At 35.4% G+C, this 18,756-nt stretch overlaps 1 protein-coding gene across 4 annotated transcripts in view; it reads left to right on the top strand.

Moving 5' to 3' along the window:
• The first annotated feature begins 584 nt into the window (after nucleotides 1-584).
• The window catches only part of SLC6A11 (solute carrier family 6 member 11), a 112,045-nt gene continuing 93,873 nt past the window's right edge, over nucleotides 585-18,756 (top strand). Inside the window, exons 1-5 of one of the 4 annotated variants that reach the window (XM_087923942.1) lie at nucleotides 585-914; nucleotides 1,275-1,509; nucleotides 7,867-8,001; nucleotides 8,833-8,973; nucleotides 9,763-9,853. In XM_087923942.1, the coding sequence (XP_087780068.1) occupies nucleotides 1,290-1,509; nucleotides 7,867-8,001; nucleotides 8,833-8,973; nucleotides 9,763-9,853 (587 nt within the window). In that variant the 5' untranslated portion in view covers nucleotides 585-914; nucleotides 1,275-1,289. Of the gene's footprint in view, nucleotides 983-1,274; nucleotides 1,510-7,866; nucleotides 8,002-8,832; nucleotides 8,974-9,762; nucleotides 9,854-18,756 lie in introns of all 4 variants that reach the window. The other 3 variants (XM_087923943.1, XM_087923944.1, XM_026724405.2) reach the window with 3 other exon arrangements.

Below are 18,756 nucleotides of genomic sequence, written 5' to 3'. Positions count from 1 at the left end.
GTCAGAGCTGAAGAAGCTTCTTGGGTGAGAAGTGAAATGTCTTCAAAGAAAAAAACCCAGAAAGTCCAGCTGCCTTTTGAAAAAGCACCTTTGGAGAGAGGGAGGGAGCGAGCAAGCTTTGTTTGAGAAGATGTGATTCTCCCTTGGTTCTGTCTGAAAAAAGCACCTTTGGGACAAAAGCCCAGAGAGCGGGGTGGGGTAAGTGAATCCGGGCTTTGAACTCTTTCCCACCGCCTGCAAGGCACAACTGAAGGCTTGTCTCCTCCTTGACCGCCGTCACTCGGCCTCTCTCCTCTCGAACAAATGCAGCTCCCTTAAACCGCCCGTGGGTTCCTCACGTTTTGCGCGCTCAGCCTCGCGGTCGCGTGTAGGTAGGCAGACCCCCTCCCTTCAAGGTAGGTAAGGGAGGAGCCCTCCCCCCCGCGCCGATAGTTTACGAGGAGGTGGGACAGAGGCAAGGAGCGGGGCGGAGGCAAGGGGATCGATGGCTTGGGGTGGGCTGGAGTGGGGAGTGTTGGGGGGGGGGGAGTTGTTGCACGTTCCCTCCGCATAGGCTGAGCAGTCCAAATCCCTTTCGGCTGTGCGGCGTGGCCGGAGCGGAGCAGCTTTTACAGCCGGGCAGCAACAGCGCGCAGAGAGAGAGGGAGAGGGAGAAGGAGAGAGAGAGAGAGAGAAGGCAAAGCCGCCGCTGCCTATCACGAGCCTTTTCCTCACCGCTGGTTGCCGCCTCCGCCGCGGCCGCCTGCCTCAGCTCACCTCGCCTCGCCTGTCCTTCTTCCCTCCCTCCTTCCCTCCCTCCCCAGGCATCAGTGCCACAGGACGGCCAGGGCCGCTCAAAGGTCTGGTGGACGGCAGCCGCAGAACCAGCGCCGATCTCTTCTTCCTTGGAGCCAAGCGCGCGGCCGGCGTCCTGGGTGAGTAGCGCTCACTGGAAGAAGCTGGCCTTCTCCCCTCGTCTGGAAAGGCGGCGGAGTCAGGTCGGGCAGGTTTGGAAAGCTGGGCTCCTGGTACAGGGCGGTGAGGGGAGGGGAGAGGAAAAACAGGTAGGCTTTCCCGCTTCGCTCTTCACTTCTCCCAACTCAAGTCGCCCCGAGCCCATCATCAGCAGGTGTCTGATCTTGCGAAGTTGGCCAGAGCATCTCCTGAGCCTTTGGAGGGAGGGGGGGGTCCTTTTATGAAGATGCAAAGCGGACCGTTTGTGGTCCAAGGAGGAAAGCGGTTACAGAAGGCATCCCTTGACTCCCGTTCCCTCCTGTCTTTATATTCTTCTCCAGGCTTGAGAGAGAGTCATGACAGCTGAAAAGGCTATCCCTGTAATTAATGGCAAACCCGAAGATGCTCCGGATCCTGAAGCCTCCAGCACCAATTTGGTCCACAGCAACGATAAGAAGGTGCACGAAAGAGGCCATTGGAACAATAAAATTGAATTTGTGCTATCTGTGGCAGGGGAGATTATTGGGTTGGGGAACGTGTGGCGATTCCCATATCTCTGCTACAAAAATGGAGGAGGTAAGATGGCATCCTGTCTTAAGTGCATAGCTTGCACGTGCTTTGCCCACCAACTAAAACATTGAATTTACTTAATGCAAGGGGAAAGGGGGCGTTAATCGTGGTGGGTTAATATTTAGGCAACAGGAGGCTACCAAACAATGGAATGGAATTTAAGAGAGAGATATACAAACAGGGGAAAGGAAAGGGCAGGTGATAAAAGAAGAGATGGATTGGCTTATTGTACTTGTACTTATGGTTTTGTGATCCTTTGAAAGTGGATGATTAGTACTTTAGTATGCAGAAAGATGACTAAATTTTAGGTGAAATATTTCCCTCTAGTAGTTGCAGACAAAAATTAGACAAGAGTAAGCCCATTATCAGCCTGTAATTAATGGCAAACAGCAGCTTCATCAACTGCATGTTGAACAAGGATGGTATATTAAAATGAAGAGTGCATATGTGTCAATCATGTTCCCATGAATGCATTTATATAAACATGACAAGAATAATAAAATCAAATCTTTAAACATTTTCAGAACAAACTTAGATTTTTAAAATAGATAACTTTAAGTAAAGTTAGCATTTATTTTTTTCATTTGAAGGTTTATTTCTGTAAGTCATAGCAACAGGTATACATAGAGTTTGCTTGATGTGACACTCACAGTGCAATCCTAAGTGCTGGCTTTAGAACCCAACCTCCTCTGTAGGAAATCTGTTCTGGATAGCAAATTTGATTCTTATCTGCTTTCAGTAAATTCCAAATTTACAATGATCAGAAGAACATTTTATTGTAAGCAGAGATAGACTTCCACAAAGCAAAGAGTTACCCCTGAAGCCATTTCAGAATTTCAAGATTTAGACAACTCTAACAGATTTTCCTTCAAGCATTTAAAAAAAAGAAAATTCCAAGCAGGGAATTGCTTTGTGATTAACACTTTTACTTTTCAATCAGCTGAGAACTTTAGCATAGGTTTCCTTTTAGTTCAAATGCTTTTAAGAGGAATGGAGAAGAAACCGATCGAGTTAATGATATCCAAGCAAAAATGGCAAAGTCTCAAACTGTTCTTTTTCTAAATAAATAAAATCCCTATCTCTGTGCCTCTCCCCTTAACTTTCTACAGGTTAATTTCATAGGACCTTTTAAAATAATGAGCCATTTTATACCAACTCACAGACTTCAAACACTATTCTTGCATAAAACTCATCTGTCTGAAATGGGTGTCCTTTTCAGACAGAAGACAAGAAGACCTGCCAATTGCATTCAATTTAGAGCAAATGGTTGTTATTCATTTTCATTTTCAGTGCAAATTAATGAAGAGGCTTATGAGCACTTAGATTGGTTTGGGACCCAATGCAAAATGGGTTGTATTAAAAGCTTCCTGTGGTACACGCTTCATTTTGCAAACTGTACGGTTTTCTTTAACAAGGGCTAGTGTTGATAGTTTTAATTTTCTCAGTTTTCCTTCACAATTAATTAGTCATCTCTAAATTCAGTTACTTAGATTTTTTTTTCTGGATTATTAGGAATAACAGTATGCGCTATCAACGAGCTATCAACACTAAGTACAATTCTGTGTAGAATTTAATTTGTAGCCATATTGTCTACAGAAAGGAATGTTTTGATTACATTGGCATCCAGTATAAATTGAATGGTCTAATCCTGTTTTGCTTATTAAAGATAGAGCACAAGTTACTTCTCAGAATCTCTTGGGAGTTATTATTTTCTTAGAAAATAAATATTTACATGTCATACTCTTATTTTATCAGATGGATGTTGTTTGAAAGCAAGTCAGAAGCTTTATTAGTACTTCCAACTCTTTGAACTTTGGTGAGCATGATAAATTAAGTATGTGGTCATGACATGACACTGTAGAAGATTGGATAAAAGACATTAAAGTGGGTTATAATGAAGGAAAGGATATAAATTTATGAACTGTGATATTTTTTGGTATATGTTATTGTGAGCCATACTCCAAATAATATAATGTAGGGTAAAATGTCAGTATAAGCTAAATGCCATCACTTTCATGGCAAATATATTAATAAATTCCATCATCCCCCTGGAAATAGGATAACCAAAAAGAAAGATTATGCTGTGGCTATTTAGTATCAAGTTTGCAAAAAAGAGAATGGCAGGTATTGAAAAACAAACTATAAGGAAAGAAAAAAAGTTAGCCCATTACCAATGAAATGTCAGTCTTTTACACAACAATATATTTTCCCTTGGATATTTCATTTTCCCCTTGGTGTTAAGTATAAAATTGAGCTATAATGCAATTCTGCAACTCATTCATGGATTTTGCAAGAGCGTTTGACTGTTTTTAAGAGAACATTTTTCCATGCTATGTTGAATTGATTGTGGTAAAACAGATTGTAGGCATTCCCAGTTTTGACAAAACTGTGCTAGCTTTGAATTCTGGGAATTGAGGTCCACCATATTTGGATTCTTCCTAGATCTGGATGTTAGCTATAGAAATTGAGACCAATAGTTCAAATTTGGCTTAAATCCTCATACTTCCAAAGTTCATGGGGCTAAAATAATTTGTTCAGGTGCTTCTTCACTGTTGTTTTTCTGCTGATAATGTTGTCCTGGAATTTATGTTGTTGCTGAAATGAGAATATCAACATATATTTGGCCTGTTGCTTTTGCTACTTTTTAAAAAAAACATGGTGTGTAGGTGTGTTTACTTTTCTGTATTGCCTTCTGTTGCTTCACGGTGGCAGGAAATCAAGATGAAGTGAGATCTTCTGTTTAATTGCATTTATTGATGACTGCTAGTCTATTCTTTGTGCTTTTATTTTATGATGCAGAACCTAGGCAAGTTATTTTTATGCTACATGGCTAACTATTTTATATTAGCTGATCAACCATATTACCCTCATTTTCCAGTTTAGATGTATTAGTAAAATAATTATAAGTGTACAGTGAAAGCAAATACATTCTGTTTGACTTTTTACACTTTGGACCCTATTCAGTTAAATATATTTAGATGTGCAATTTATTAGAAATGTATAGTTTTATTCAGAATAGCAATGTATTACATGTATCTTTCCTATTGTTTAAATAAGGGAAATAACTCACTTGGAATATTTTATTCAGGAAACTCCAGTGAACCAAATGTCTTCACTGATTTAAAGGCTGCATTTGCATTTTCTTCTTATCAGGCTTTGTGCTAGGATGAAGAGTAAAATTCATTTTTGTCTGATCATGTATATAATAGCATCCTTTCTGAATATAGTGATGGCTCATGAAGAAATATACAAGTACTTAAGAAAAAGTTACAATGTGAAACATTATTTGTGATAGGAGATCCAGTTTGGGTATCAAGTAAATCAACAGATTGTTATATATTGGTACAACAGACTGTCAATAGATTGAGTGTTCAAAGGAATCTAATTGCCATTGTTCAGATATGTCACAATCCAACTTCTAAACCTCCCCATACCCCATTTGTTTTCCATTTTGTGGCACAGCTCCCCAACTTCTGTCAAATGTGTATTGGCTTACGATAACCATAATTTTCAGACAGCACCACAGCTGGGAAGATGCCAGGTTGAAATCTTAATTTTATTGATTAAGTGATTTAATTTGTTCAGATTTCTGTTCTGTCAGAAATCAGAAAGGTGAACATTTCCTATCTGTTTACAGTAAAAATGATTAAAAAAACACCACAAGGAAATTATAATCAGTACCGTGCTCTCTACATCACAAAAAAATGCATCCACATCTCAGGAGTTCTGCAAGAATACATCCCACCTATGAAGTAATCCTGAAGCATCAGATCTTCACCGTTGTTCAGAAATATAGCATGGAAGGAAAAGTCATTAAAAATGAGGAAAAGTGTTAACCACTGAGAAGGCTCAATCATAATGGCCCTCAAAATGACATTCCTTCTGCCTGCCATTTCTTCCAGTCCAAATTGGATGAACAGGGTTTTATCCAGGGTAGGTCACCTCCAAGATAATGGAAAGTCTAACCATGCAGGGCAGGGTGTCAAACTCACATCGTCATGTGGCAATGTCAAACTCTTGTCGTCATATGGCCTCATGTGACATATCGGGACTTCCCCCTTTGCTAAACCGGGCATGGGCATGGCCAGCATGTGATGCATTTGACAGTCCTGATATAGGGCTTTAAAGATTGTATCCTGAAGCAATCTGGCAAACAAGTTCCCACAGCATAGATTTCACATGGGGAAACTTAGGAGCATTCATAACTAAATAGACTGTTATATATTGAACCAGCTAAAGTTTCAGTAGCAACTTATATGTAAAGTGGGTTGCAATAATCAAATCATTGAATTGATAATGTCTGTCAGTGAAGTCTCCCATTCCAGAAACAGTTACAAGTGGCACATAAGATGGAACTGCACGAAAGTGCTATTGGCCAAAGGCTCTACCTGCATTTGAGTGGGTTAACTCCTTTCCATTATTTCAAGAAATCTTGTATTTATCTTTTTGGTTTTCAGCATTTGACACCTTTTACAGTAGGAATGAATAGGTTCTGAAATCTAGAATAGGATTATGTTAGCCTGGCAAGGTAATCTAGACAAATACAGTACTACGTCTATCTTTATTGTAAGTTACATCAAAAGAATCATGCAAGAATGAAAGTATTTCTACCTTCTTTTCCTTTTACCCTCTGGAATATTAGGAAGGTCCTTCCTAAAATGCTTCCCAGGCCCACACTTTTAACTTTGTATATCATCCAGTGACAAATTGGGCTTAGAGAACCAAGCTATAAATAAGCAAAAAAATTTTTTAGGAAAATTGGAATAGCATGCATTAGGATATACTCAACGTTTCTCAGAAGCAAGGATCTTCAAACTTGGCAAGTTTAAGACTTGTTGACTTCAACTACCAGAATTCCTGAGCTAACATGACTGGAGGAGGAATTCTGGAAGTCGAAGTTCACAAGTCAAAGCTGTCAAGTCTGAAGACCCCTGCTCTAAAGCAAAGCTAAAAATAAAACAAATTTGTAAAATAAAAGTGCTTTTACTGAACAGTTAAGATTATGCAGTTGATCCAAATGTAGTATATGTACTGTGGCATGCCACAGATAGAAGAGTATCTAAGCATGTTTATTAATTAGTTTGAAAGCAGCATAGATATGCTAATGTACTGTATTGTTTTACTGGAAAAGTACATAATTATAAAAATATACATTATGTAGGATTAACTATATATTTGTTAACTCAGTGTCTAGTAACTTCACTTATTTTTAGTGAAATAGTTGGTAAGAACTTAAGAATACAGTTTGTAAGAACTTAATACAGTGAAATTTAATTTTAAAGGAATATTGGAGATATTCATTATTGAGTCAATCCTAACAATGAGGAATTATTCATGTCTTCCACAAGAGGACATACTCATATATTGATGCATTGTCTTTGACACTTTGTCATTTGAGTAATGATAGAAATCAGCGTGATAAAATTATCTAATGCTCATGACCTCTGTTGGGTTAAATTCCAGTGAAGCAAAATTTCATAACACATTTTTTGTATGATGAATGCTACTAATGAGCAGAAATCAGTAATGGACTACACATATCTACACACGTTATAACCATCAATATCTGATTTCCAAATTTTAGTTTCTAGTGAAAGTAGAATCCATTGCAATAAACACTCTATAAACTCACTACAAAGATGTCATTTTAAGTTCATTCTAATAGCATGTATGCACCATTCAAGTGTCTATATTTAAAACAGGAAATTAATATCTATTTATAAAAAGATATATTGGTTTCAGCTCTGTATGGTAATGAATTGCATGCAACTCAGATTGATTTTTGAGTAGATTTAAGTAGGATTTGCTGGTAGAGATTAAAATTACTGTTATTTATTGCACGGTCATGAAGTTTTTCTAGTGGATATATTATAGCTTCATTAAATCATATTATTTAAAAAATCTTCCATATTTTAAGAAGTTTAGCAAATTCATCATATTTACTTAATGATTAATATTTGATTGACTTGATTTTTTTTATCTGAAATCACACCTTTTGAGCTCATATCCTCTGGCATTCTGCATTGATATTTTGGAAATACCTTTCCAACATGAAAAGTTATGATGTTTATATATATGAAATTGATAAAATTTCACACATATTTTCAATCTGCCAGCCAGCTAAAGATAAGCATCACCTGTGTATCTGTAAGTAAATAGTAGTGTATAATCAAAAAGTTGCATAGGATTTTATTCAAAATTTAACTAAAATTGAAATATTTAATTTTGCACTCAAACTTGTATCTTGTTTGTATTATGGATAGTAGTCTTGTGAAACAATTGCATACATGGAATTAAATGTTTAATTTTATCTTTCTAAACAATTAGGTCTCATTAGTAATATCTATTCAATGTCTGCTTTAGGTGCCTTCCTTATACCCTATGTCATTTTCTTCGTTTTCTGTGGAATACCAGTGTTTTTCTTGGAGACTGCTTTGGGACAATATACTAGCGAAGGAGGAATTACATGCTGGAGAAAAGTTTGCCCACTGTTTGAAGGTAAACATCATATTCATTTTTCCTTGGTATAGATATTCAACTATTTTTGAGTATAGACACAGAAGCACCTTTACGACTATCGAAAATATTTTACAGTAGACTGAATTTTCAGCATTCAAAATGGAAAAAACACTTCAAATCTTGTTGCCATAATGACAACAAAATATATAGTAGTCGTCTAATTGCCTTTGAATGCACAATGATTTCATGAATGCTTTTTGTGTTTACTGACATCATCCAAGTACTAAAAAATGCAACCTAAGAGTCTGAGGTATAAATTTGGGGGATCCCAAAAATTTGCTTCTTCAGAAAGTCATTGTTTCAGTTTTCCAACCTATTTGCAGCCTGGAACGTTGAAATATTTGCTTGCCTTACAAATGAGTGTTAGCTTAATATCTTGTGCCAAACCTTAAAAGGATTTGGAAAAAGTGATAATTTAAAAATTGACCTATTGTATTCTTAATTTGGATAGTGTCTATTTGCTAAGCAGAAAAAGACCTAAAAACTGTTTCCTGGGTCAGCCTAATCTTCAATGCAAGTTTATTTTGGTGCATTGTGCTTCTCAGCTCCTGCTTTGTTCCCAGTCTAGCCTGTAGCTTTGGGATTTCCTGATGGTCCCCCATCCCAATACTTATTTATCCCTGCTTGCCTTTTTTCAGGGTCAGCTAGGTTTTGCCTTTCAGACATCCAAACTTCTACTACATTTAGACTCTCAAAATTGGGGGATTCTGTTTTAGAAACTATGTCAAGTATGCATTGAGATTGTTTGCTATCTAGCGGATGCTTTTATCTCCATTTATGGTTAAAAACATTACTTTCCATATTTTTCAGGGATTGGATATGCCACCCAGGTTATTGAGGCACATTTGAATGTTTACTATATCATCATTTTAGCATGGGCTATTTTTTATCTATTTAACTGCTTCACAATGGAGCTTCCCTGGGCAACCTGTGGTCATGAGTGGAATACAGGTACTAGCACAAAAGTGAGATAATAATAGTAATTATAATAATTTTAATTATAATAATAATAATTTATTAAATGGTTCATCATACAGTCAGCCAGATGTTTACACTGGATTTGCCATTTGTGTCTGCCTATTGAGTCCTTCCAGGCAGATGTGGATGTTTGATGGTGTTGCAGATATTGTTGCAGGATGTAAGCTGTTCTGAGTGAAGCTGCCTTTTGCAATGGACTGACGGTGCATTTTATCTCATCTCTGTAACAGTTTAATTTTATTAAGAACTGAAATTTTCTATCACCATTCTTATATTATTAAATAGCTTTGGGGTTTTGATCAGCTCTATAGTGTTCGGCTAAATCCAAGAATGTTCATGAACTTCAGTAATTTTTGGCATATATTTCAGAAATCTTATTTAATATTGAATATTATCCAGCTAGTACATGTATCAATTTACCTATGAAAAAAATTTCTTTCTTTCTCAATTTCAGAACATCAGCTTTACCAGTATAACTATGCTTACTTTCTCCCTTAACAGATTAAAACTTTTAGGTTGCTGCTTATAACAAATTATTCTCAAGCCAGTAATTAAATTATAAACACTTGAATTGCAAAGCATATAACTCCCTAATTTTCACTTGTAAAATCTGTTTCTACCCTTAGAAATTTTAAATCTTATATTTCTATAGGACAAAGAGAAAATATTTAAAGAATGGTATAATGGGAATTAATAACTAAAATACATTACCTCCATAAAAAAATAAGGCAAATGTTATATAATATTTTTGTTCCATTATAGAACATTGTGTGGAATTTCAGAAACTTAATATGAGCAATTGCACTGAACAATATTTGCATAATGCTACTTCTCCAGTCATGGAATTTTGGGAGTAAGTATTATTACAATTTTATTTTAATTGAAAAAGCATTGAAAAGAAACATTTGGAACAAATAAGAATAAGAAAATATTAGTTTCTGCCAATGGAAGAATGTTAGGTGAAAGTGATTTTCATGCATCCATCCAGGCAAATTAAGACACTTTTCATCTGATAATATGTACCAAATAATAATGAATGTTCCTCCCAGTGATACAATATTATCTAATAATATTAACTATTTTAATAGTAGTTACTATAAGCTAAATCTCATAGTTTCCTTTCAAAAGTTTATGTGAAAACAATTTCCAACATTACATGTTTTATGGAACTAATACAAGATACACATTTAATCCCAGCTAGTTGTTACACAGATGATGTTGTCTTCACTTCAGAAGCTTGAAAAGAAGAAGAACAAGGAATTTTGGTGTTGTAGGCTATACTAGGATGTTAAACATGTCCTGGAACAGGGGTCCCCAACCCTGGGTCCATAGACCAGCACTAGTCTGCAGCATGCCAGCAACCAGTCTGCACAAACAACCAAAGACCCATCCATGGGATGCAGGCATGATGCAAAACCATACCCCCTCTAGTCTGTGGAAATAGCCTTTCTCCAAGGAACCAGGCTCTAGTGCCCAAAAAGTTGGGGGGCCGCTTTTACTGTATTGTCCCCCCAAAATGTCATAATTGTTTTCATGTAGTAACACACGGAACAGAAAAATAGAATTTCATTGATAAGAAAGAAAACAATTGAATTCATGTATATAACATATTCTGTCTTATATGTTGGCTTGTATTACTCTTTTCAACCTACCGAATCAAGTCACAGAGATTTTGTGGTAAGAAAATGTAAAGGTGAAAATAGCATAAGTTGCTATTGTCCTGATGGCACAAGCTCTGTAGGCTTGAGGTAAAAAAAAATCTCTAAATCTCATTTATTCCTGCAGCAGTAATAATGATTATTATGTTGGTGGCTTAATTAAAAGATTGTAGAACTGATAGTATATCCAATATGTTTATCATAGGCCATCTTGACTGACATGTTAGACTATTTTGCCAGTCTCGTTAGAAGCAGGATTTACATTATTTATTACTTACTTGTTTCATTGGTTTAAATTAGACTTAAACACTACAGCTAGTTTTAAGTAGACTCACTCTAATAATTTATAATGCATTATTAATATTATAGTCATGTGTTATCTGAAGAGCTACCACCCAGATAGGGTACCTAATTCTTGAATCTCAGTGCAGAATGTATTTGGAAATTTCATAGCTATCCAGATGCCACATTCATTTTGAAAGTAGAAGAGTAGAAATGAATGAGAAATTTGAGAGGCTGGCGTGCAGGGGAACACTACAATTGGTTAATTATTTTAATTTTATCTTAAAGCAGTGAGAAAAGATAGGCTCTTGTTATACCTCAGGTATCTGTTTGAAAATAAATTGTATAATTTTATTAATTTTAAAAGTATTTTCTATCTTTTTGCATTGAGCCCTCATTATTTCTGTACTACATATACGCATATTTCCCAGCATGCAAATAGACTAGCCCTACAAGTTGAAATTTTGACATATGGGCACACAAATAGTTTCACATGAAACAAGAAGGTTGTGATGTGTCTTATACTGCTCAGCACAAATCTTGTGAAATTACCATGGAATGATTTTTGGGAGACTCTAATTTCTTCAATGTCTGAGAGATATAGAATAGAATAGAACAGAATTGAATGGAATGGAATGGAACTGAATTTTTTATTGGCCAAGTGTGATTGGACACACAAGGAATTTGTCTTGGTGCAAATGCTTTCAGTGTACATAAAAGAAAATATAACATTCATCAAGAGTCAAGTATCATATGGTACAACACTTAATAGTCATAGGGTACAATAAGCAATCAAATCATTCTAGGAAACGATATAGGATACAAGCGACAAAGTTATAGTCATACAGTCACAAGTGGGAGGGGATGGGTGATAAGGAGTAATGAGAAGATTAATAGTAATAGTGCAGACTTTGTAAATAGAGATATTGCTTCACTTTATTAATTGTAATGCTGAAACATTAGTACTCCTATATGCAACGAGCCTTTAACCAAGACTTTTTGATAAATTAGAAGCTTTGTTCCATTTAGTTTTGTTTTAGTTCAAGTTATATGCTACTTCTAAACATATTTGTTTTACTTTTGCTTAATTTCATGTTAGTGTTTTAATATTTTCTGTGGGTTTGTATTTCTGTTCTTCCCTAGTGAGTTAAACAAATTCTTATAAAAATATGCTGTGATCTTTCACCATCACATTCAGATTGTTAGAAGAAGAAAACACAAGTGTTTTGTTTATGTATGGTTTATATCAGACATTCTTTTATTGTACAGCATATTTGCACTTCACCATACGGCTGCATTTTTATTCAATGCAATGTATAGAATAGGGCCTTTCTGCCTTATTATTTTCAGACTATGATACTGCAGAGTTTATGGGCTTTTACCTGCAATTCTTATAGGGCAGCATTCTTTTTAGAATCATCTGTTCCTCTCGCCCTCCCTCTATGGCTAAATATTTTTGTAGCAGCATTTCTAGCACAGCTGTGCTTACTACCAATGGATTAATGCAATTATTACTTCTGAGATATGTTGAAGTGTTTTCCCTGGTTAGTCACAATTTGATCAAAATGTTTTTATTAGCCATGTGTTCTGGAGATTCCACCTCCTGGAATAAGAACTGTAATTATTCAATCCTACCATAATATTTGGGCAATGAGTCTAGTAAAAGACAATAATTATTGTAAGTTAATTTCCTTGCTGTCTGTACAACTTATTTTCTCTAAATTACTCTCCTGTGAAATCTAAATCTACATTTGGTAGATCCCTGAACTTAGTCTCATGACCAAGAATTTACAGTATATTATAAGAATTTAAAAAAATGTTTATGAGAAAGACTACCTTCAATTTTAAGAAGTATTAAACAGCTTACCTGGGATGCCTCTGCTTATCTCATCAGACATGCTATAATTGATATAATTATGCCTTCACTTTGCAAAGTATACACATATGTACTGTATAAAGAAGTTTAGAATTCAGGGCTCTGTACTAAGATGACCCCTCCTTCTTAGAGAAATATGAGAAAAGGAGCTATTAGCTACCTATAATTCTTTAATATTGTCCTTGTTCAAGAATTCTATGCTATTTTCAGAAATATATTCATACTTAAGAAGAGCATATTCTTTGAAGGATTCATGGCTTGAAGAATGACAATAATTAGTTCAATTGAATAATATAAAAATAGTTCACTTAAGTAGCTTCTCAGAAGAGCAGAAATTTCTTTTTATGAATTTATGATGTGTGGATTAACATTTACATTACTGACTTGAAAACTTCTTTTCATTTGAACTCTGGTTCAGTAAATTGGAGAAAATGGAAATAGAATTTTAAATGGGCAGAAAAGGTGATGTTGATACTGGGTGTCTTTAGCTGAAAAATAACTTTGGAAGAAATCTAAATTTGTGAGTTTTACAATAGGATGAGTGAATTTGGTTACTAAAAAACACCTTATGTCTGATATAATAGGATTATAATTAAAATATTGCAGGGAAATTAACTATTGCTTATATCAAAGCTGTATCTGCATTTCATTTGAAGTGATTTCATCCACAAATACTGTCATGTTGGTTTTCTACACTTGAAACTCTGTGAAGAAAGAAACAACAAAAAATCAATTGCTATCACTTCTAGGCTAGCTATTACTTGTTGGTTATGTGGTACTTTTATTATACAGTATAAAATAGAATAGAATAACAGAATTGGAAGGGATCTTGGAGGTCTCCTAGTCCAACCCCCTGCTTAGGTAGGAAACCCTATATCATCTCAGACAAATGGTTGTCCAATCTCTTCTTAAAAACTTCCAGTGTTAGAATATTAAATGTCTTTAATAACTATCAACCTTAGCTGTGAATGAAAGTACAAAAATAAATAAAGAAAATGACAGCTTCAGTTGCAATTAAGTCCTGCATTTCTATAAAGGATGGTATCTGCAAAAAGTGTGCAGATATATCTGTGAGGGCTTTGAGCTTGGTAGCTTTCTTGCAGACATTTCATTACCCAAACTAAGTAACATTGTCAGTGCATTTCATGCTTTCATGAATGTGTTAATCAGTGTTATTTGATAAGCATCTAATTCCTCAGCTATGGCAAGTATCAGCAAAAAATATATATATGAGGATTTCAAAATGCCTGAGGGAAGCCTGACAGCCTAGAAAACTTAACAGGTGATGTTTTGGAAGCCAAGTAATTGGACATGGAGTTCCATTAATTAATCTCATTAATTACTTACAGTAAATAAGGTGACTGAAGTATAATCTTCGCTAACTTCACTATCTACAGTGGAAGTCATACGTATAAGACTACCAGGGATGAAAATTATGTGATATACTTCAAATGTTTTATAGCAAGAAATGGTTCTGCTTTAAGACTTTTACCATGATTTCGAAATATAGTTTATTGCTTCTTAGAAAAGAATTTGGATAAACAAAGGTTTCCGCCTCAAGAATTTCTTTTGTTAGTTAGGTAGCAACTTAGACCTCATCTTAAAAAAAGTGTTCCATTCACTGGAGAAGGTAACATATTCTATATGTTTTCAAGTAAAGCCTAGTTAGAAAATACTTTGTTTTACTTTTTGGTCAAAGTTATAAACTGTAGAAGGAAAAGTTTAAGAACAAAAAAACTCTTCAAGTCTAAATGTATTTTTCCTGCTCCCTTCAGGGTGCAAATAACTGCAGGAGACAAACTATTACTAAATTTCTACAAAAAGTCATTAACAAGTTTAGGCCTGATCTTGTCACACTTAGCTCTCGCACACTCATCTCTTCCTCTTTGGACTAGACCTTTCCTTGTGTTCCATTTGAAGAACAGTGTAACATGCCAGACTGGTTGGATTGTGTTCAGTTCACAGAAGGCCGTGTGAAAATATTTGTTCATTCGGATATGTCCAGGTTTTTTTCTCTGTGATTTTGTCTAATTTTATTTGAAAAGATTGAACAGGGCTTGAACAGTTATATTCTTTTTATTTTTTATTTTTTACAAAATCAGGATTTTGATTTATATTGACACCAATAGAACAGATGTCAAATAGAAGTTTCTGTCATCTCTTCCAACAATGGGCTATAAAAATGATCACTTACAAAAAAAATGTTCAAATATTTACTGTATTTGCAAATAATTTGAGAAAAAATACTTTATAAAACATTCGTTGCAAGCTTTTTAATCTGGAGGGCATATACTGAAATATTTTTTTTCTTTGGAATTTCTGAAAAATTTCTCTATTTGCACTTTTGTATTATTTCTGCTTTATAATCCTAAATTATACATGCATATATAACAATTTGAAAATATTACAGCTTATAGTATGTTAAAAAGTTAAAAATTATAATCCTTTAAAAATCTAAATTGTTATAATTAGCATGTATTACTGTTCAAAAAATGAAAATGGAGAAAAGTGTTAAGAAGATATGAAATTCCTTATTCCTGCCTTCCTATGTTCTCTTTTATTTTCATGTTCTTAGAAATTCATGGATGTTCTTCTTTATATTGCTGTGGACAGTGCAGAGATTTACTAAATGTATAAAAGCAAAAGAATTTCTTAGGTGTCTATATTTGGAATTTGCAGTCATAGGGACATCAGTACCATCATGGTGGCATGAGGTACATAATGCTTCGGATGGAGACGGTTTACCCTTCTGAGGGTTTGCCCTGCTCTTATAATACAACAGGATCTTCTCCCAGTGACAGAAATCAATTTAATTGACTACCTCAAATGGTTTTTGTCCATTTTTTTTAGTCAGCTAGAGCACTAAACTGATTTTATTCCTTAGGAAACTTTTGTTTCTAATTTGTGATTAAAAAAATATGCCCCCCTCTTTTCTTCTCTAAAGAAAAATGACAGGACTTTTTAAGAGCTGGAAAATGAGCCACAATTTTCATGGTTGAAGATACATAATAGATATCCGAAAAGTCATAATAAAATATTTTAATTTAATGCTGTTATCTTCATTATTTTTAATTGGAACCAGATATAAAGTCCATTCAAAGCTAATTTATAAGTTATAACAAATTATTTTATCAGAGAGATATTATTAAGCTTTGTTCAACGCATCACTAAAATGATTGCTGTTTTGAACATTGAATATTGCTCCCTCCAGCTCAGTGGTGGGATTCAATTTTTTTTATTACCAGTTCTGTGAGCGTGGCTTGGTGGGAGTGGCAGGAGTAAAATACTGTAAAATCTCCAGTTAGGGGTGGTATTTGCCGATTCTCCTAACTACTCAAAATTTCCACTACCGCTTCTCCAGAATTGGTCAGAACCTGCTGAATACCACCTCTGCTCCAGCTATTTCATTTGTAACATTTGACCAGTTAGTATATTATTCTATCTCTAGCAGGGCCAGAATTATTATGAATTTTAGCTAGAAGCAGATTATCCAGACTCCTTTCAGTTAAGATTCAGACCAGGTTTTCGGACTGAAACACCATAGATCGTGTTCTTGGGTGATCTCTGGTGGCAGGAGGATAAGGGTAGTACTTCCATCTCTGCTCTTTTTGAGCTTTCAGTAGTGTTTGATACCATCAATCATGGTAGTATTTTCACTCGGGTCAGGGAGTTGGGGATAGGAAGCATAATGCTGCTGGTTTTCCTCTTTTTTCCAGGGTTAATTTCAGCTGATATTGGTAGGAGGAGAGAGAGCCAGCCCATGGGTCCTATTATGTGGGATGCCTCAGGACTCAGTTTTCTCTTTTATTTAACATCTACTTGAAACCTCTGGGTGAGGTGATCTGATGATTTGAGTTGAGATACTATCAATACGCAGATGATATTCAGCTATATATTTCCAGGTCTGTTGAGTGATGCCATGGATGTCCTATCCTAGTGTTTGGAAGTTGTAGGGCCTAGTTGGAGTGCAATGGGCTCTGACTAAATCCAAACAAGACAGAATGACTTTGAATATTTAGACTACCTGGGAACAATGTTCTTTCATCTCTGGTACTGAATAGAGTAGAACTGCCCCAGACAGGCCCAGTGCACAATTTGGTGGTTATCTTGGGCTTGTGGTTCCTACTTGGAGAACTAGGTAGTCGCTATGGCTAGGAGGACCTTTTCACACTTTCAAGTTATGGATGAGTTCCACCCATTCCTGAACTAGCGGGTTTTGCTTACAGTTACTCGTGTTCTTGTTACCTATCATTTGGATAACTGCAATATGCTATCCATGGGGCTGCCCTTGAAGAGCATTTGGAAACTTCACCTGGTGGAAAATGCAGTTGTATGGGTAGTTAATTAATTATATTACACAAATAATATCACTACTATGAGAGCTGCGCTGGTTGCCAGTGTGTTTCTGAGTGCAATTTGAGGTTCTGGTTGCCAGTTTTAAAGCCCTACATGGCTTATTTAAGTGACCCATCTTCTCCCAATAGTCTCTGTCTAGTAGATTGGGGATGCTTCAGATCCCATCAATGAAGGAATATCCATGACATGAATCAGGAGGTGTACCTTCTTAGCAGTAGCCCCTGCCCTTTGGCAGATTCTTCCTTTGGAGGTCAGGAGACTGTTGGCCTTTTGTCAGGTTTCAGGAACCTAATTAGGTGCCTGACCCTGGGATCCTGAAAGTTTTAGGGCCCCACTATATGGTTGCACTGTTAATTTTTATGTATTTATTAGATTAATTTTCAGTTGCCTATACCTATAATGGGTCATAAGTCTCTTTTTCCAGTTGTGTTATAACTTTAAACGGTCACTAAAGGAACTGTTGAGATAGTCAAGAACTCCTCTGTTAAATTCAATAACCATCAGATAGGTTAATTTGGAAGTACACTATTTCTTGGATACTTCTTGAGAATTCAAGGTTATAGTAATCCTAAAGGAAGAAAACTTTTCTATATTATATCACATAAAGAAAATTGCCTAAATGTCTTTGCAAGTTACCAAGACTTAACCTTGACTCAAAGATGTCTTAAAATAAAGTTCCTTGAAATATCTTATTGGAATAATTAATGGAAATTAGCAAACAATGCTCCTATGAAAAGCGGTGGATAGTTTTTAACTGGAAGAAAAATCCATCAAGTATAAAAAAAACATCTTCCTTCACAGGGTCTGTTATAGATCTGTGCTGTTTACTGAATTTATAATGATTTTATGAATGAAATTGGTAAAAATATTGTCAGATTTACAGAAGATACAAGCTAATAGGGTAGCAAACATTTTAGCATGCAGTATCAAGATTCAGGAGGATCCTATTACTGCTAGAACTACAAACAGTATAAGAAATAAACCAAAGTTGTTTTGGAGAAACAATATATATGTAAATAATTGCTCTGATCTATTTTTAATTGAAAAAACTAAAATGATGGAAGTGTTAGATTGATATTTCTTTTTCCATATTTTGTTTAGTATAATTCAACTTTGAATGTTGTATATGTAGTTTCAACTCAGAAGAAATACATTAATAGTTTGTTTTGGCTGGATTTGTTATATGACAGTCTCAATTTTATTTTTCTGAGTTATCTGCATTTTTTTCTGGAGCCATTAAGTCCAAAAAGTGTCTGGAATTTCAACCTTATAAATAAAAACTTTACTAGTACTGCTGGTGTGTTTGTTGTGTTTGATTTTTGTCTTATTGTATAAAGGTATTGTGACACAAACATAAAAATGTTGGCAAGGGTAATATCTTCTCATGTACTCTTTAATTTTGGTTGGTCCTGGGTCTATCTTTTGAACTGATGTTTATGATTGCATATCTTCAGAAAACATCTGCCAGGCTATCTCATCTCCTTCACATGGATGATCAGAAGTATAAGGAAAAACATGATCTAAAATGAAATTGCTGCTCAACGCTATCTGAATACACAGCCAAGATATTTTAATGAAATTTAG

The sequence above is a fragment of the Pseudonaja textilis genome, chromosome 2 (genome assembly GCF_049901715.1).
Source record: "Pseudonaja textilis isolate UNSWEBS1 chromosome 2, rPseTex1.2, whole genome shotgun sequence".
NCBI lineage: Eukaryota > Metazoa > Chordata > Lepidosauria > Squamata > Elapidae > Pseudonaja > Pseudonaja textilis.
Note: the sequence above shows the minus strand (reverse complement) of the source record. Positions and strands in the feature narration are given on the sequence as shown.